This window comes from Charadrius vociferus, unplaced genomic scaffold, assembly GCF_000708025.1.
Source record: "Charadrius vociferus isolate BGI_N301 unplaced genomic scaffold, ASM70802v2 scaffold793, whole genome shotgun sequence".
Classification (NCBI taxonomy): Eukaryota; Metazoa; Chordata; class Aves; order Charadriiformes; family Charadriidae; genus Charadrius; species Charadrius vociferus.
In genome coordinates, this window is record NW_009647833.1 from 1399377 (window position 1) to 1418698 (window position 19322).

Sequence of the window (19322 nt, forward strand, 5' to 3'; positions counted from 1 at the left end):
CCTGCACCATTTTAGTTTTTCATCATTTGCGACATTATTTCCTTTAGCTGACTGTGTAAATTTTCACTGGGGTAGTGACAACTTCTAGAAGAGTTAAGAAGTGGACAAAAAGGAGTTTAAAACTGACTGTGAATGTATACTGTGGTGGAGCTTTGAAGGGTTGTGTAATTCGGTAACTGTAAACAATAGTGGCAACTTTTTGTATTCTTTACTTTTTCTTTTATTCTTTGCCTGTAGAATAATGAAAAGCAAATGCGTCAGCTCTCTGTCATTCCTCCCATGATGTTTGATGCAGAACAAAGACGAGTGAAGTTTATTAATATGAATGGTCTGATGGAGGATCCCATGAAAGTTTATAAAGACAGACAGTTCATGAATGTCTGGACCGACCATGAGAAAGAGATTTTTAAGGAAAAGTAATGGGCTTTCTTATCTTTTATTTTTATTGTGTTGCAAATAACAGTTATACCTAACCCCACAGTAAACATCAGTTAAATAGGGAACGCTGAAGCTTTTGTGCAATAGTATTTGGTAAGGTTCTCAGTTGGATGAATGAAACATTGTAAATCTTTTAGACTTTTCTACTTGTTTGTCAGCTCAGTAGGTTCACGTGCATTTAGTCCTTAGATAAGGAATTATCTTAAAAATACTTTAGTTCTGTGATCAGATGAACATGAGAAGAGTAGCTATATGATCTCATTATATTAGTGAATAGCTAATTCTAAGTGCTTAGTTCTAAATGTGCACAATTTGAAAACTGGGCATTTTAGGCTAATTTCAGTTGTGTAAATCAAAGGCTTGCTGATGGAACAGATTGTTTGGAAGACTGCTTTGCTTATTTGATCATGAATTATGTTGTTAAACTTAAATAATTTCTGATTTATAAAAGGTTTGTCCAACATCCCAAGAACTTTGGTCTAATTGCTTCCTACCTGGAACGAAAGGTAAGACCTTTTTTAATATAAGTAGAGCCTAGGGTGGGATCCCTAACTTTCCAAATGTAAGTCATTTATCCCAGCATCATTTTCTCTTCCTGGAAAGAATTGTAAGTCCAAAAAAAGTTACTGGTTTCACAGGATTTTATCATACTTGATCAGTAACACAATCAGTGCATGCAAACATCTAACAAAAGTTAGTGAAATGATACTAGTGACAACTATAAAAGAAAATTGCACTTCATTTAGTTTTGATCTTATTTTCATTTTGAAGCAGGTAAGCTTCTTTAACTATCTCACTGTTTGGATAAGGACAGAATGGGCTCTGCTGAGCCACTGTGCGAACTCTAAGAAATCTTGCCACCACCGTTCATGTCAGTGGGATCCTACTGCTGGCTGAATTCATCTTTAGAACTAATTTTTGTCTTTAGAACTGATTTTGCAGAACTGATGTAAGAAGTAATGGCAAATTAGGATTTCTTAACACTTACAGCAGCATCTTGACTACATACAGCTATTATGATAAATAGAAGCTTTCAAACTTGCAAATTGTCTGGTATAGATTAAATCATGCAGACTGAAGTAGCTGAGGGATATTATAAATACATGGGACTTGCATTTAACACTACAGTTTTGTGCACAGTTATATTGTTATATTTGTGTGTGAATTCTATTCCCTGCTGTGCAAACAAATCTAATAGTTTTATTTTAGTCTGGGGCTGAATACTTTAAGCATTGAGAGGAATTAAATATTAAAAACATATTCTTTATAGCAGTAAAACCTAATTTTTTTTTTTTGCTTTTTCATTTAAGAATGTTCCTGACTGTGTATTATATTATTATTTGACCAAGAAAAATGAAAATTATAAAGCCCTTGTGCGAAGGAATTATGGTAAACGCAGAGGAAGAAACCAGGTATTCTAAATTTATTTGTCACTTGAATATTGTTATTTTATGGTTTCATGTTCACAACTGTCTTACTGTCTGATATAGCAAGTATATTATATGCATGAGGGGGTAAAAAAAAAGAAAAATAATTATTTTTAACTTATTGCATTTTTGCCCTTTTTAAACTTAAGGAATCCTGACCTCAAGGGTGTTCTTGGTTAGTTTGCTTTTAATTCTGTGGAATACCTTCTTCCTTTACACATTTGTGACTTTTTTTTTTCTATATGAAAATTCATTTTATTTGAGGACCCTGCCATAGACATTGAAGTTAACATTAATACTGATGTTGGAGCCAACAGAAATTAGGTTTAGCATGTGAGTTGCAGTGGAAAATAGCTAATCATTTCATAATGTCAATGTTTGTCAAAAAGCAGAAATTAATAGTGATCTTTATTTGGTGGTCAGGCTCAAAGTCAAACTGGAACTGGCAAGAAGAGACCAATCTAGCGCATGCAAATAAAAGATTCTGCTGATTCAGGAAGTATTCTTCTGGAAGTTTTGGGAGGGGAAAAGAACAGCATATTATGTACAAAAAGCATATAAATACGTTTGCTAGGCTACTAGGGTTAATGTGGATATTGGGAAAAAATATATTAAGAAACTGGTATTCAGGAAGTACTGAAAATAGAATAAAAGATATGTGAGTGATGAGGTTAGGAAGGAAGGTCATATATGAAATAAAGTACATGACCAGAGCACTAGATGTAACAACCAAGCCTGCAGGTATTTTGAGTTTGTATCCTTAAAATGAGTTTAACAGCTGGCGACCGGTATGGATACGATGTGCTGAAGAAATACGCAGTGCTGTGTTGGGACTGAAGCTTGGTGGGGGTAGGAGGGGGAGGGTCCTCTCAAATTCAGGGTTTTAGAAATCTGCAGACCGTAAAATCTGAAGAGTTTTGGGTTATTGGATTTAGTCATATCTCAGCAGTGATGAAAAAAAAGAAAACTGTTGAGATTTTGAGGTATTGTGACTGTGCAAATCTGTATTGAACTGCAAACCAGCAAATTAAGTAAATATTACATTTCTGGAAATTTGAATCCTCTTTTCTAATAATATGAGTTTTCTGAGAGTTCCAGCAAATGTGGGGTTTTTTATATAAAAGAAAATTGCTGCAAACAGCTTCAGTTGATAAGTTGGTCCTGTTCGCTAGACACAGTCGTTGTGGTGTGCTTCTATGGTGCTGCTGTACTTACACTGTTTAAATTAGTCTGGTGTTCTAAGAGGAGAGTTCATGTCACAGAAGACTTGTCTGTACCCCACAAATTATGGATTGCTTGGGATAAGGTCATTTTCATTATGCACAGGATTTAGGTAGAGCTTCTACGTTGACTAATTGTGAACTGCTGCGATGGGAGAAAATACTGGAAATCTGCTGTATTTTGCCAGAGCTTCTGTTAGACTTTCTAAGCCTAATAATGCTTTTTAATAGGGAAAGTGCAATGTTGTGTGACCTGGGGTGGTGAAAGATTTGATTAAAGTTTGGATGTATGGCAAATTCAAAGAAGATGGAAATGTAGACAGTCAGTGTGGACACTAAAGACAGGTAATGCTGCCATTTTAAGTGGTTCAGTTTCATATTGCAGTATAAAATGAGATTGGTGTGATCATAGGAAGTATGCACACGTTGAGCACTATCTTTGCCGCGTGCTGTTCTTCTGCGGCTCTTCTAAGAGTTGAGGAGACAGAACTGGCTCGAGCTGTAACGCAGTGTAACCGTAAGTGTTGAGATACTCAGAAGATCATAATTGTATGTTTAAATGTCTTTCAAAATTGTTAAACTTCAGAATATTGGAACTGGTAGAATTTAAAATTTGGATGGATTTCTCAATCCATAAACTATTTGCTTTTCCTGGATAACGCGTATAAACTAGAAAGATTTTGATTGCAGCCTTGTACAAGGGCATAGATTTGTGAATTTAGCTCACTATAAAAGGAAACGCAAGGTGCTCTGCCTGACTTTGTAACTGCTCCTCGGAATACTGATTTATATGTGAATAACTAAGTGTGTGAGTTGGAGCACTGAAGCTGCTGCCGTCGTTAGTTCAACACACATTACTAGCTCTTTTTGAATGTTAGCAGAGTCGTAGGTCCTAGTTGCTAGTTTTTGATCCACGTGAAGTACTGCAGCAGATCACTAGCCTTTGGGCAACTGCTGGCCAGGTAATGGGTGCTCTGTGGTAACGACGCAGACACACGTCAGGCTTTATAGATCTGAAGAATGTTGAGGTATTCTTGCAAAGTCAAGGGCATAATCTAAATATTCTAAATGGGAAGTTTTACTGTTTCTGGAAGCTTAAATTCAGCAGTATTGTAGTTAGCGTGTTTATTAACACTGTAGGAAGGAATTACATGGTACCAAAAATCATATTTGTATTTTTTAATTTTATTAATGATTAATTAGCAACATCTAGAACAGCTCGTAAAAAAGAACTTGAGTGGTGAACTGCCTTGCCTGCCAGAATTTTTATCTTAGAGTTGCAGAATGCAGTTCAGCCCCCCTCTCCCTCCCACAGCCCAGCTTTATTTGAAGCTGATATTTTTCACATCTCAGAGTAACAACCCGAAACTTCCTTGCTGATGGGCAAAGACAAGTCGTGTAAGATTTATGATGTGCTCCAAGATGTGCTTATGCCAATAACAGGTGCTTCAGCTTAAACTCTTGATAGTTCATATATTTTTGAAAATTAGAAGGCAAGCGAATAGAATATTGCGGTGGAGAAGATATTAATCGTGGTAATGATGTTGAAATCCTTCAGAGAATGTAGTGAGTACAACTTGACTCCAGTTTCAGTGTGAAGGCTTTTACTTTACAGAAGCTGAACACTGAATTAAGGCACGTTCAGGTTGTGAGATGTAGGGCTCGTTGAATTCTGATACGTTTTTATCCTCAAATAGGTCTAGAAAGGCCTATTTGTAGAATGCTGCCTAAACCACTCCAGAATGCTTACAGAGGCGACTAAACAAGGGCGTCTTAAACCAAATGTGACTTTTCAAATGAAGAGCAAGTTTCTGACATAGCGGTGACAGAAGACGTGGCTCTGTGATGCTTTTGCATCGATTATAGAGCATTCGTAAAGTAACTCATTGAAAGGAGGTTTTCTCCCAGTGAAGTTTCTCATTGAAATTCGGCAGCAGAGCGGCCGGGGGTGAGGGGGGTGTTTCTGCCTCTGGCTGCCTGGGGAGCAGAAGCGGCCGGCGGTGGCCGGAGCCGTGTGCCATGGCGGCAGGTGGAACAGGCCGGTGATCTGACTAGACAGAAATTTGCTGTATGTCGGTGACGGCCAATCAAGCTGAGTTCGGTGGGGATTACCTCGGGTGACTCCGGCGAGATTAAAAGGTTGGATGTGAGATGGGCAACTCTGCTGTAGGCAGCTTAAGTGGCAGAATGACACAATTTCCTGGAATAAACACGTTGCCGGGTCAGGCAGCCCCTGCTAAAGAGCTGGGTGATGTCGGTGCTGGTGTGGGTTTTGTCCTTTTGAATCGTACCCCGAGTTAAAGCCCGTCCCCTTGCCTGGATAGTAAAAGTTTTAATCGACAGATGAATGTGCAGGTACGTCGCTGACCGAGGCTCCAACTGTTTTAAGGTTTGTGTTTAACCTGCACTTGACCTATTGATTATGCATGTTAAATAAATTCACTGTGAAATAGAGAATCCTGTTATTTACAAAGTGTGATGTTAAGCTAGCCAGGCAAAAAGAGCAGAGGATTTTCAGCAACTGTTTTGTAAATAGATTATACGTAAATTACAGATTTAATTGTTTTAATTTTTTTTTTCTTTTCTTCTGAAAATGCAATTTTAAGCTCCTTGCTTTTGAGGCCAATCTATCTAGCACGATAGAAATAATTTATCTTAACATGTCTCTGACATCTTGCTTGAAGGAAGTTTTCGCATAACCAAGTAATGCCAGCGTCTGAAATGCTAATCATTTGCAGCAAGATGATAGTGGTTAGTGTTTGGGTTTTCTGCTCCAGTTCACATTATTAAAATGTCAAAAACAAGTCCTTTTTGTGACTGTTTCCAGCCTCAGTTTTGTTAGTGAGACAGTGACACCTGCTGCTACACTTACAGGAAGGTTGGTTGGCTCTGTGAAAAAGAAAAGCCTATTTTGAGGAACTTTTCAGTGGCCTGTAAAATCTGAGTTAATCAAGTCCTAGAGCAGCAATCTTGTAGATCTCTGTCTTTGTCTTTCCATGAATTGCCAAGTGTGCTTTGGGTATTTATTTGAAAGGTAGCTTTATATAAATATTAAATGTATTTTGCTTTTTAAAGTTGACTTGCAGAGTCTAATGGTTCTGCACACAGCAAATTTGAGCGGAGAGCATCTGGGTATTGCAGCTCTTCTGCGTGGGTGACTGGCTTGATGGAGGTGGTTGACGAAGGCGGTTTCTTTAACTCGTTCGAGCCCTGTCAGTGTCCATATCCCGAATCCCCACCTTCTCTTATGTTCCATAGTTTCTTATGAAAACATACTTAAGGCAGAATTTAAACTGTAATCATGCATTTGAGGTAAACTTACCTATTTTCAGAGAGGAGGACGAGCGCTCTTTCTTCCTCCTCCCTCTCCCCTCACCTTTAACTGGAGTCCTGCTCGCTGTACCCTCACCTGCAGCCTCAGGCTTTCTTTTCGCATTCTTCTTGTGTGGTGCCCCGTACAGAAGGTTTGGATTTTTCTGTGGCACTCGGAAGATCACCTTGTTACAGGTAGTACGCAGTGTGAATAGGCAATATGGATTACGCTCTAGATGCTTGATGTGGGTTGCTGGCTTTTGAGGGCCATCAGGAGAATGGACTCATTTGCCATTTGCTTCATGTAAGGGTTCTGGGAATTTGGGGGACTGGGTTACATGACTTATTTAGTGGCAGAAAACTACTGCTTGGTGTTTTAACCTGGAGAGGAAGGAATTTGCAGGTGAGCTGTGCACAGACAAATTCGGCAGTATTGGAAAGCAAGATGTTTTGGCCATGTGCAGATATATTGTTCTGGATGGCAAAAAGCAATGATTAGGGAAAAAGCAATGTTTAGGCTCCTAAATCTATTCGGAGGGAGTTGCAACTCTAAAACTTAAGGAAAGCTTTTCTGTAGCCGCCTGTGGTAGATCTTTCCTAATAGTTGGGAGTTGTTTTTCTGTATGAGCAGTGTCATTTTTTTCAAATGCTTTCTTAAAAGATCACAGGATATTTGGCTCGCCTAATGTTAGGACACCTTTACCAGCGAAGTCAGACAGGGAATGCCAAGGCTATTTTATTTCTTTGTGCATAAGGAATAGCAAAAACAATGCCACAAATTTTTCTTACCTTTTTAGGGTTTTTTTTTATTACTTTTTTTTTTTTTTTAGCAGCTGTAAGGGACCATACTGGTAATTCTATGTGATCACGTTAAGTAACAGAAATTTCTTCCATTAATTCCCATTTGAAGCAGATTGTATCTTCTGGAAAGTTTAAATCGAATTCATGTGCTTTCTAAAATGAGATACCCTTGCACATGGTAGTCATCTGGATTGCACTGAAAGATAAGGAGCCAGAGTCCCTTAGCAGGCAACGCGTAAATAGTGTTTTGCGCAGTTTTCCTTAGTGTAGTAACAGGTAATGGTAATTACTTTGTCATTTGTCAGTGCTTATGTACTTGTAAAACTATCATCTCAATAAAGACTATAGTTTAGTAACTAAATAAATAATTCTAGGCTATAATTTTTCTTCAGTAAATTCATTGGAAACATAAGTCGAAACTTCCTGACCCAATTTTTTTTTTTGCAATTCTATTTCTACTAACGGCAGTTTTGAGAAGATGGCTTAGAGTTGGTCATAATGTTCACGCTACAAGATCTGCTTCCAAGTTGTGAGCTATCAGGTTCCACTATTTTAAAACGGACAACGTTAAAAATAAAATTTGAGAGGAGCGACACCATTACTACGCAAGATGTTGGTCAGACCTCTCGAAGCACTTTTAAAATGTGGCTGTTCATTTTTAGTGACATACAACAGCACATACATTTGTTGACACATGTACGTGTACATTATCACCTCTGTGCTCACGCTGCGAAAGAAGCCTGTGTCTCCATGGAGACAAAATAGTGTATCTGAACGGGGCAGCTGATCAGAAGAAATGTAAGGGAAAATAAGTTGAGAGGTACTGAGGATATACAGCTAATATATAGAAAGCGCACATTCCGTGGCAAAGGGGACTTCTGAAGTCTGGGAGGTAATGCTTGGAACGTCATTATGATTTCAGGGTACAGATAGGTGGTACAGTTTTTGGCAGAGGCATTTTACTATTGACCGGAGTGCAGCGACAGTGACTTAAAATATTATCAAGTGGGAGGTAAGATGGCATCAGTGTTTCTGCTGCTCTGAGTACAAGTTGCTGCACCTTTGTGTGTTCAAGTTGTTATAATGTGTAAATCCTATTTCATTTCAGCAACAGATTGCTCGTCCTTCTCAAGAAGAAAAGGTAGAAGAAAAGGTAGAAGAGGAAAAAGCAGAAAAAGCAGAGAAAAAAGAGGAGGAAAAGAAAGATGAGGAGGAAAAGGATGAGAAGGAGGAATCTAAGTAAGTATACGTACTGAAAATGCATTAATTGACTCTATATTGCAGTTTTTTTGCAAAGATCAAAACAGGATCCACATTAGCCTGACAGTGAAATGTGGACTGAAAACTGTTCCTATTTAGGGTAAGGTTTGTGATTTAAACAGTTTTTTTGGACATACCAATTTCTCTGTCTTGCTGAACTAATCAGACTGGTGGAAAAATCCATGGGATTATTTTTTTGCACATATAAAAATTTTCATATCTTGTTGGTTTGGGTCTTTTTCATATGTTCTATCACAATGTTCCTATTTTCTTTGAAGTTGATAATATCACATATCTATATTATTCTCTAGCAACTCTGAATTGCGGGCAGTAAGTGAATTCTGTTTCACTAAAGGCATCTTTGGGTTTGTGGAGTTTTGTTTGTGGTTTGGGGTTTGGTTTTTTTTTTGACATCCATACTCAGGAATATCTGCCCATAATGGCTGTCTGAATGTAACTATTCCCAGAGAGAATACCAAAGAAAAGGACAAAACTGAAGTTGCACCAGAGGAAACAGAGGAAAGGGAGCAGGCCACTCCTAGGGGCCGAAAAACTGCCAATAGTCAAGGTCGTCGTAAGGGCAGAATCACCAGATCAATGACAAATGAAGCTGCACAAGCAAATGCTGCTGCAGCTGCAGCCACTGAAGAACCACCACCGCCTCTTCCGCCCCCACCAGAACCTTGTGAGTAGCATTTATAGGACACTCGGGGACCCATCTGGCCATCAGGCTCTTCACTGACATAAAGCTATTTTCTGTGCATGTGGTGTGTTTGTTTGTTTTTTTTTTTTTCTTTTTAGTATTACATTTTATTCTTAGGCCTGCTCATAATTTTGTGACTGTGTGGTACTGTTAAACTTCATGAGTGTAACTTCATGAGTAGTACACGTGTAGTCAGATGACTCTGGTAGAACCACGTGGAGGGGAAAAAAAAGGCAGTTCAGGCTTTCTGTGATAACTTTTTTCTCTCTTTGCAGGGTTAATGATGGATCTGCAGAGATCCAAATGCCTGTGACACAGATTGACGTACAGGCTGTAGCGCATAGAGGTTATTGTTAAAGAAGTAGGCCTGATATTTGAGTACTTTAGGTAGTTTCATAATCTGAAATAGATCCTAGCAAGTTGTTTTTGTTGATGTTCCTGCATTAGATGGTAAGAGACTTCTTTAAAATAAAATATTACTTTCTTGGTACATATGGTTAGAAAAGACTACGCTGTCTCTGGCTGCATTTCTGCAAAGGCTGACATAATTTGTGGCGGTGCAGAAATACTAGCAAACAGAATACCCTCTGGCTAGTAAATAATTATCCAGGATGCCGAGGCAGGTTTTTTTTTTTTTTCTTGCAGTGCTCTGCTGTTGCAGAGTTTGTTGCTCCTAGCTCTTCAACTAGGTATTTACAGGCAGCTGCTATTCTAGAATTTGTAAAAACTCTTTTGTTGCTCAAATATTCTGCATATCCTAAAGAACAGAGTAAGTGAGCAAATTAGTTCTCGTTTAACTGTAAATGTCAGATTGTGCTAGAGATATTTTTGCTCAACTGATACGGTGGTTTTTTTGTCAGCAGATAGACTAAGGCAACAGTGGTTTTCGCTTTTGTATTTTTTTTTTTTTTTAAACATTTTTGCAGGGTTTTATGTAAAATCCAAAAGAGCTTTTCAGTGGATCAGATACTTTATAGTGTCCTACTTTGATTGATTTTTAATGGAAATTGTTGAAGGGTCCATGTTGCATGCTATGCATAATGGCATATTTTATAAAAAGGAAATGGAGGCTGTTGCAGCTTAATACCATTCAGAAATTTAAACAGAATGATATCAAATCCAGAGAAATGAATTAAAAGTATTTTGCATTGAATCGTACTTAGTTTCCTGCTTGGTTATACTTACGTTTTTTTGTTTTCTTTTAGTTTTCTTTGTTTGTTCAGTAGGACACTTAGTGAATACAAGAATAGGAGATTTCTTGGTACCCACTAATCAATAAATAACCATTTCAGTCCTTTCCACAGCAGTTAGTGAAATAAGATGGAACTAGCTTGTAGCACGTTGGAACACTGCTTTTAGTAGTTAATGGTAATTAGTGACAGTTTTAATAAAATTTTAGTGGTAAATACGTCTAAGTTACTTACAAGTCTTCCTTGAGAGATAACAGTGATCCTTGAGATCACAGTTTTGGAGACAGAATAGTCTCGAACAGTTTGCTCTGCTGAGATTGTGGTGGCTCCTAATATATCTCTAATTTGGTTTAATGGAGACTGAGTTGTTCCCATGGATAAGAGCAGCTTTCCCAAATGACTCGAACAAGCCTTAATGTAAATAGATTAGTTGACTGTGGGATGCATGGTTGGTGCCATAATACTGAATCCTGGTCTTTTCTCTGACCGATGTCTTTGTTTCTCTTTCAGCTTCTGCAGAGCCTGTGGAGACATCTCGCTGGACAGAAGAAGAAATGGAAGTTGCTAAGAAAGGTAAACCCCATAAAGCTTTTGGCTTACTTCTGAATACTTGTATTTACAAAATTATAATAAATCACTGAATAGGAGTGCTGTGATTTGTTGCAACACTAAAACAAAACCAAACATCTTTAACAGACAAAATCAATACTTGGAGACTAATGTTGATTTTTTTCATATGGGCTACTTAGAACTGTTTGATGTTGTACTTGGGGCATGGAAGTCTGAAATAGATGTGAAGGTGTGTATGTCCTATGTAAATTTTCAAAGTTATGTGTTTATAAGTTACAAAAATTCCTTTTGTATAAGACATTCTTTACATAGAAAAGCTGATCTAATTTATAACTTGTCTAGTCATTTGGCAGATACTGTCACTGGCAAATTTTATGCATAAAGTCAGTATTTTAGCAGAGGCGTTGCATATTAGCAACAGCAAAGAGTTAAGTTTGAAGGCTTCATAAACAGACATTCAGGTTGACACAGCTTTTATTCACCTTATAAGCAGTTATAAAATGCATTGTCACAGTGAGAGTTCTCTTAAGGACAGCAATACTTCTGTATCTTACCTTCCCATAGACGGTGTTCCATTTATTTGGGTTTGAATAGCTGAATTATTTGTCATAGAAAATACTGGTTCTTATTTGTTTGAATAGGCCTGGTGGAACATGGACGAAACTGGGCAGCAATTGCCAAAATGGTTGGGACGAAAAGTGAAGCTCAGTGTAAGAACTTCTACTTCAACTATAAAAGAAGACACAATCTGGACAGCCTCCTCCAACAGCACAAACAGAAGGTAAGTGCAGTGGGCGTTGGATATTTAGCAGGGGAAAACCTGGCATCTTTCTGAAGTCATTCATCACGGTTCACTAAGACTGTTTTGCAATCACCACTTGTTTCCTTTTCCACTTATTTTTGTGTTGTGACATAAATCTCCTAGAAAAGGCAGCTGATGCTCACTGACCTGTGATACTAATCACTTCTTGCTTTAAAATGCAATAGAAAATTTTCTATCAGATAGAACGCTCAAGCCTGAAGAATTCCTTAGCGCTCTGAAAACCACATTTCTTATCAGTAGACCAGCAACTATAGAAGTTCACGTCATCGCTGTAGAACAGTTACCTTGAAACATAATAAGCAGTAACCTTACAAAACAGACCAAGAGAATTGGTAGAAGACCCAAGAACTGAAAGATTTGGGACATCTAAAGTAGAATGCTGAGCATTGGAATCTTCTAAACTGTGGTGTTACCCTAGTTTTCTCTCACTCAAGTGAAGAGCATCAGAATCTGTGTTCGCTGCAGTAGTTCTGTTGTCCCCCAAACATATCTTGACTCAGTGGTTTGTTCTCAAACTTATTTTTGATCAGAGCAGCAAAGGCTGGCCTGAAGTTGAAAGAGTGTACCCGTGTGAATGATTCTGTGCTAAATAGATATTCTCTGCCGTTCATTTCAACCTCAGATTGATAAATGAGAATGCATGTAAAAGGAACTAATACTTGCGAATTTTCAGCACAATGTAAATGCCATGTCTTTATCAGTCTTCGCGAAGGCCCCGTGAGGAGCGAGATGTGTCACAGTGTGAGAGTGTAGCTTCGACTGTGTCTGCTCAGGAGGATGAAGATATTGAAGCGTCTAACGAAGAAGAGAATCCAGAAGACAGTGAAGGTAAATTTTCTGGGAAGGAAACTTGCCAATGCGCAAAAAGGGACATATGTTCTGTGCCAATTAGATGCTCAGAAAGCTGTGTTCTGCTTCATAATGTAGTGCTCAAATACTACGTTTCAGTTACATTTTAGCGATTGGAACTCACTTCAGTAGCTGTATCCAGAGGGGAAAACGCATTTTCGGTATTGAGCAGCCTTAAGATGCCTTAAGATGCAGCCTTAAGTCAGTCTTGTCCAGCCTTTTGTGAAGCTATACGCAATAGAATTCATAAACGAAGAATTGGAGAATATGGCTAAGTGTTGGGGATTTGGGGTTTTGCTTGGTGTTTGTTTGGTTTTTGTTTTGTTTTTTTTTTTTAAAGCTACAATGTGTGTGTGTGTAGTTCAGCAAACCGTCCTTTTCTGTAATAAGTCAAAATTAATTACTTATTTTATTGATGGATCCTTATTACATCCATTTGTTTAACAAACATTCTTAAAATACTGGTGCGGTTCTAAAGAGCGAAGATTCTTATCAGAAGATAAGACTTGAATATAATTCTGTGTTCTAGATGTTGCCATAGTTTTTCATAAATGTTATTATTTATCTAAAAGCTATTTATAACATAATAGAGTTCATGAACTAGGCTAAAAAGAGGAGGAAGGTTCTTTACTGCAAGAATCAATACCCTTTAATTGGTATCCAGTTGATGCTGTTTACACCTTTCACAGAGCAAAGGCAGCATTTTCAAGAAAATAATGGTAATTCACAAAGGAAGTAAACTAGAACTGTTAACTTACAGCAAGAATTGCAAGTCAGCGTGTCTATAAAATGTGACTGATTTTCATGTAAAATCAGTGTATTGCCACGTCTGCCAGTGATGCCTCTAAAACACGTTAATTTAAATCATTAAATCTGCGCCTTAGGTACTGTGAATGTTCACTCTAATCTTGTAATAAAGCTGCATCGTATATAGAAGTACCAAGTGTCTGACATGCACAAGAGTTTGCTTGGCTGGTTCTCTATAAGATGGAAAATAGCTAAGTGGTCTTATTTCTGCAATTCCAGTCTCCCTCCTTAACCTGTACCTGCTGATTTTTGGTTACTGTCCTTTGTGAGTCAATTCTTCAGGGCAAGAAGTCTTGTGTTTTCGGACAGCAGATGTAAATTTGATTATTCTAAAGAAGCAGTTCATCAAAGTCTAGTTAGATTTTTATTAACATTGAATCTTTATGCCAAAACTGTGGGGTTTTTTTCCCCAGGTGCTGAAAATAGTTCTGATACAGAAAGTGCTCCATCTCCAACTCCAGCAGAACCTGCCAAACCGAGTGAAGAAACTCCATCTGAGAGTGCTGCTTCGAAGGTGACCACTGAGGCAACAGCAGAACAAGAATCTACTGTCAAACCTGCAACCAGCACGTCTCCCTCCTTAACATCCCAAGGTGTATCAACAGCTGAAAGTCAGAACCCCGAGCCACAGGTTAAGGAAGAAATAAATAATGAAGCAGAAGAGCCTATGGAGGTTGACAGTAGAAGCCATCCAGTTGAAGCTAAGCCTGTGATTACTCTTCCAGTGCATACCAAAGTCGAACCTGTAGAGCCTGAAATGAGGCTACCAGAGAATATTCAAGTGAAAATAGAGAGTGATACCAAAGAGAGAGAGATGGAAAAACCCAAGGAAAAGTCAGAACCAGAGGAAATGGACTATAGTCTGTCACAACAAGTCAATACTGCCAGACAAGAATCCCATTCAGATAATGATTCAAGTGCCACCTGTAGTGCTGATGAGGAAGTTGATGGAGAACCTGACAGACAGGGGTGAGTTTCATTGTTTAGTAGTATTCAAATATTGCTGTCTTCAAGAAGTTGTTTTTAAAAGTGGCTTTACTTAAGTGATCCAAAACCTGTCATCAGTAGTGACATTATTGTTATGAGCTTCTACTTAGGGAAAGAATTTCCAAAGAGTCTTTGCTAGAAGAGCAACAGAGGGAAATGTTGATTTTTAAAACTTTTATGAAAAGCCAAAAGAAGGGTCTTCTAAGGCAAAATTCCATGGTGATAGACTGACTTAGGTAGGTAGCAAACTGGCACAACTACCTAGAAAGCTAGACAATGAGGGAAATCAAGCCGTTTGGGATCTGTTCAGGGAATGGGAATTCTGTTAAACAATTATCTGGAAAGGACAGCAGATTACTGAAACAATGAAAATTTGCGAAAGCAAGAAAAAGAGATTCAAGATGCTTCTGGCATGAGTTTCCACAATAAGTAGCTCTGTGGTACTTCTGGGAAGGGGAAGGTGTTGCTGCTACAGGATTTTCTGATACACAGCTATTTAAAAGATTGGTGACCAACTAAAAAATTAAGTAATGTGGGGAATTTTGTAAATGCCCCCATCTATCCACTAAGAAACTCAACAATGATTGTGTAACTGAATCTGTGCTGAAGTTCTTTGCTTTGGTTTGGTTAACGTTTTGCTTTTACACAATACTTATGAACAAATCTACATGTTCAGATATAGATTTTGAATATTTTTATAGTGTGATTGGGTAGTGCAGGATAGTGTGTGGGATCTCCATTCTCTTTAGTGAAAAACAGTTTGAATATAGAGCCCAAAATCTGGAGATGGAGTTGTTTTAATTGATTCTTGCTCTCACAAACTAAGTTTAGTAGAATGCATCCAAAACTCCTTGAATTTGACAGGGAAAACAGCCTGAATATATCTTCTAGTAGGAGATGAAACTTGCTTTAAAAAGAAATAAAAATCTAGGGGCATAAAATATTGATATTTTAAAATCCTTTTTTACATTCCGCATCTATTCGTTTGCACAACCTCTAGAGTCCTGTACCCCATTACTGTCATTGAACCATATTATATCAATGAGTAGAACTGAATCTCTTGAAAGCTATTAATAATAGAGTAGTGGAAGTATTTCTCACTCTTACCAGTCAGTGTCTGTAAATTAGTGGGCAAGTGTCCTGAGAAATGGATGACCTCTTTCTCCGCGGTGTGCAATGTCTTCATGCACGTACCAGTTCCTGGGAACTTGGCCTTAAATGCTGTGGGTAACCCACATGAGTATATAGGGCTTTAAATGGACAACGCTGCGTGTCTGTGGAACCGTTTTGTCTTTTGGGGGATGGCTGACACCACTGATGATATCTGAAGTCTTTTTAGCGTTCCGCTGGTGCAATTCCCATGTAACCATAGCATTGCGTCGGAGCCGCTGCCCTCTCCCTCCCTCCCTGTGGTCTTAATATACACGCAGTACCAGGGATAGATGTTAAATGTCAAAAGTATCCAGTATCGTTGTTCTGCATGTGCTCTCTGGCAGAGAGCAGTTGACGGTGTTTCTGCACTTTCTTGCCTCTTCGGACATCATCTTTCCACTTCACAAATATATTAGCCCTCCACGTGAAAGTAGTCTATTGTATACTACTGTCTGTTTGCTTCCCGTGGACTAAATATATCTAATGTTTTCTATTTTTTTCAAAGCATTCTTTATAAAGTAGGTTGCATTCTTGCAGTACTGTGCATATAGAAACAGCATACATAAATTTCTGGCATTGGAGATTCTGAACACTTCTTTTGGTATTTCTGCGTATTATAAAAATCCAGCAGCATCTGTTGTCTATTCTACCTGATGTGCTGTGGGACAAAACACAACATGATTCTGATCTTTCAGCTATTTGTCCAGTTGTGTTAAATGTGTTGGTTTTTTTGAAGTTGAGAGGCATACTTTTGCCTGTAAATTTTTTAAGATGTTTAATCTTGGTCCTTTTTGGTGATATTTTTCCCTTCTTTCTATCTCTTTTTCCAGTATCTTCAGCAGGGAGTCAAAGCCTTCACTGTTAAATCCCACTGGGTCAATACTGGTATCATCCACAATAAAGCAAGGGCAGATGGACCTGCAACAACTTCACCACCGAGCTGCTGTCATACCACCTATGGTATGGAGTGTTTTAAGTCATGTTTGAAGGAGTATCTGCTGTCCCTAAAACTAGTTGCAACACTAAAGTGGCAAAAAATCGTGAAGAAATGTATTATTTACTTTGTTATAATACTCTTGAGGGGTTAAGTAAGTTAAGTACAAACAAATATGCAAATATGCCTTAAAAACAGGCATGGACCGTTGGAAACTCATCCGTAGACTACAGCTGCTGCAGTGGAGGCACTGAGCAAAACAGTTACTGAAGTAAGTACCTGTATTTACGTGCCTGATATTAATACCTTCCCTTCCTTGTAGGTTTCTTGTAGTCCCTGTACTGTTCCTGTTGGAACGCCGGTGAGTGGTTATGCGCTCTATCAACGGCACATTAAAGCAATGCATGAGTCAGCGCTGCTGGAGGAGCAACGCCAGAGGCAAGAGCAGCTGGATATGGAGTATCGAAGTGCTGTAAGCCCTTGTGGTGCTTCCAAGAGCCCTAATGTTGAGTGGGAAGGTAGGCATTATTACATCTGCCATGGAAATAACCCTGCATTTTATGTCCGCCTGTTACGCTGCTGCCTCGTTTAAGAGTGAAACTTTAGTGTACCAATAATTAACTATTGCTTTCTGATGGCACTTGATTGAAGGAACCTGTCTACTATACAGACCCTCCTGCAGTTACAGTCTTGGGAGAACTACATTGTAGTTCACTTAGATAAGGCAGAATAACTGGCTCCATTTGGGTGAAATCCCAAAATGAGTTGTTCCTACAGAGGGAGATTCAGAAATATTAAGCGTGCAGGTGAGAGGACCCAGATAACTGTGTGTTCTGGGGGAGCCCCTTTCCGAAGCTTAAGGTGAAGATGGGAGAGAATTGCTAAAGGAATATGAACACAATTAAGAGGAATGTTTTACTGCAGTAGGGTACGTATGTGACATTGAGCCCTGGAGGAGGGCACAGAGGTGTGGTAGAACTGTCACGCTTTAGCCTGTCTGTTCGCGGAAGGGCTGTGTGAGAGGTTCGTTCTTTTGGGAGTAGGATGGTTGGTTGCTTTTGTGTATAGAGGATAGTTGGAGGCAGAGCTTGAACTGAATTCTGGGATCTGGACCTGTGTTTCCTGTGTGTGGCTCTTAGTGTGATCTTCAGTACAGAACAAGGCTAAAACTGCTCACAGAACCTGTTGGGGTGACGAAATAAGGACATGTCTGTTACCGTTGCTGGTTGCAGGAAAGAGATTCAGAGGGACAGTGTATGTTACATCATCCAAATTTCTGTGTAAGAGCCAAAGGATGCACTTACTAGCTTTCATTAGACACTCATATTCTGCTTTCTCTCCGTGTGTATTGGCTATATTTTCATTCTTAGAATTGAAATGATTTTAATTCTATCAACAGCTTGGAAATTACGAACAGCTTAGCAGAAGATTGTTTTTTATTTTTATGGAAGAAAAGCATATCCTATGGCAGGCCCAGTTCTGTACTAAGTGTGTAACTTTTACCTCAACTTTTTTTACTAGAAAAGGAATAGGTCCACAAACTGTACTTTGTAACAGGGAAATAAACAGAGTGAGGTTAACGTGCTGAAAGTTATAATGTTAGAGATACCATCACAGTTGCATAGTTCTGCATTTTATATTCTCGTGTGTTGTTTCTGTTGTCTCCACAGTGTTAGAAACATAAACTATCCTGTTCTTTGAAACTCGAGTATTCGGTATTTAATATGCATAACAATTTTAAATTATGTTATGAAAATGCTTCACCTTAATTACTTTTACCTAAGTAAAATGAAAGAAAAAAAAAAATTTTGTCTGTTAAAATAGTGGGAATGGAGCTTGTAGATTTGTGGAGAGAAGGGTAAGATTGTGGTTTTCGGAAGTTGCTTCTTTAGGTGGAAAGCCTGGGGTTGCTTAAAAGTACCATTTAACTAAAATACTACCTGAATAACTCTTGGCATAGGCAGTACTGTATTATGAAGTGTGGGAAAGTTCTAGGGTGAAGTGTCTGCCAGCAAAAATCAAGGTGGTTATTGAGGCAGACAGAGAGGGAGGGATAACGTGGTTAATGTAAATGGGTTCTACAAGCCTGGACGTCTTAGTCTCAAAACTAGAAGAGGCTGAGATGTCATCAGATCATTACAACAGCTGCTTCCAAAGATGTACTGTGCAGATGAAGCTTGTCCACCCACTGCTGCATGCGGCAGAGCGCCCGCGGTCTGTTTAAAAACCTTACATTGCATACACCAGAACACTGCCTGTCTTGTGGGCATCTTGTCGAGCTAGAGGCCCTGTTGTTGAATTGGCGTTTGACAACCTACACAATACTTTACCATGAAATAAAATAATAAAATCCTTTAGAAAGCTATTATGGGTTGACTAGTGCCATCGTTCTTTGACTATGGAGGTTAAAGATATAACTTCACAGCTGCAGTAGACTTGTTCTGGCTTGTAATTTTGAGTACTCAAATTGTCCATTGCCAAGGGAAAGGAATTTGTGAAGTTCTGGTACTGGATTTTTAATTTCCTAAACTCACTAAAAATATATTTTCCCTTTAAACACCATCGATGGGCAATACTGGTATTTGACATTTTATTTGTAGCTTCTATGGACAAGCATACAAGGAAGGGAGGCTTTTTGTCTGCTGGGATTGGCGTGTAAATCTGGCTGAACATGCATGTAAACCTGGCTGGTGCACAAGAGTTGGAAAGGAATCTTCTTTAAATGAAAATCTTTTTCAATAGTAGAGCTTTCACTTAAAGGACTTAAAGGATCCAGATACTGTTTTTCACGTATAGAAAGTATGAGAAAGTTTTTCAAAGCTTTGGATATAGAAATATAGACATAAGAA

At 38.6% G+C, this 19322-nt stretch overlaps 1 protein-coding gene across 1 annotated transcript in view; it reads left to right on the forward strand.

Moving 5' to 3' along the window:
• The window catches only part of NCOR1 (nuclear receptor corepressor 1), a 56833-nt gene that overhangs the window by 17601 nt on the left and 19910 nt on the right, over window positions 1-19322 (forward strand). The window contains 11 exon segments of the mRNA XM_009882718.1: window positions 238-416; window positions 890-944; window positions 1749-1850; window positions 8307-8437; window positions 8926-9143; window positions 10862-10924; window positions 11563-11702; window positions 12446-12572; window positions 13814-14369; window positions 16370-16499; window positions 16796-16991. Of these exon segments, the coding sequence (XP_009881020.1) occupies window positions 238-416; window positions 890-944; window positions 1749-1850; window positions 8307-8437; window positions 8926-9143; window positions 10862-10924; window positions 11563-11702; window positions 12446-12572; window positions 13814-14369; window positions 16370-16499; window positions 16796-16991 (1897 nt within the window).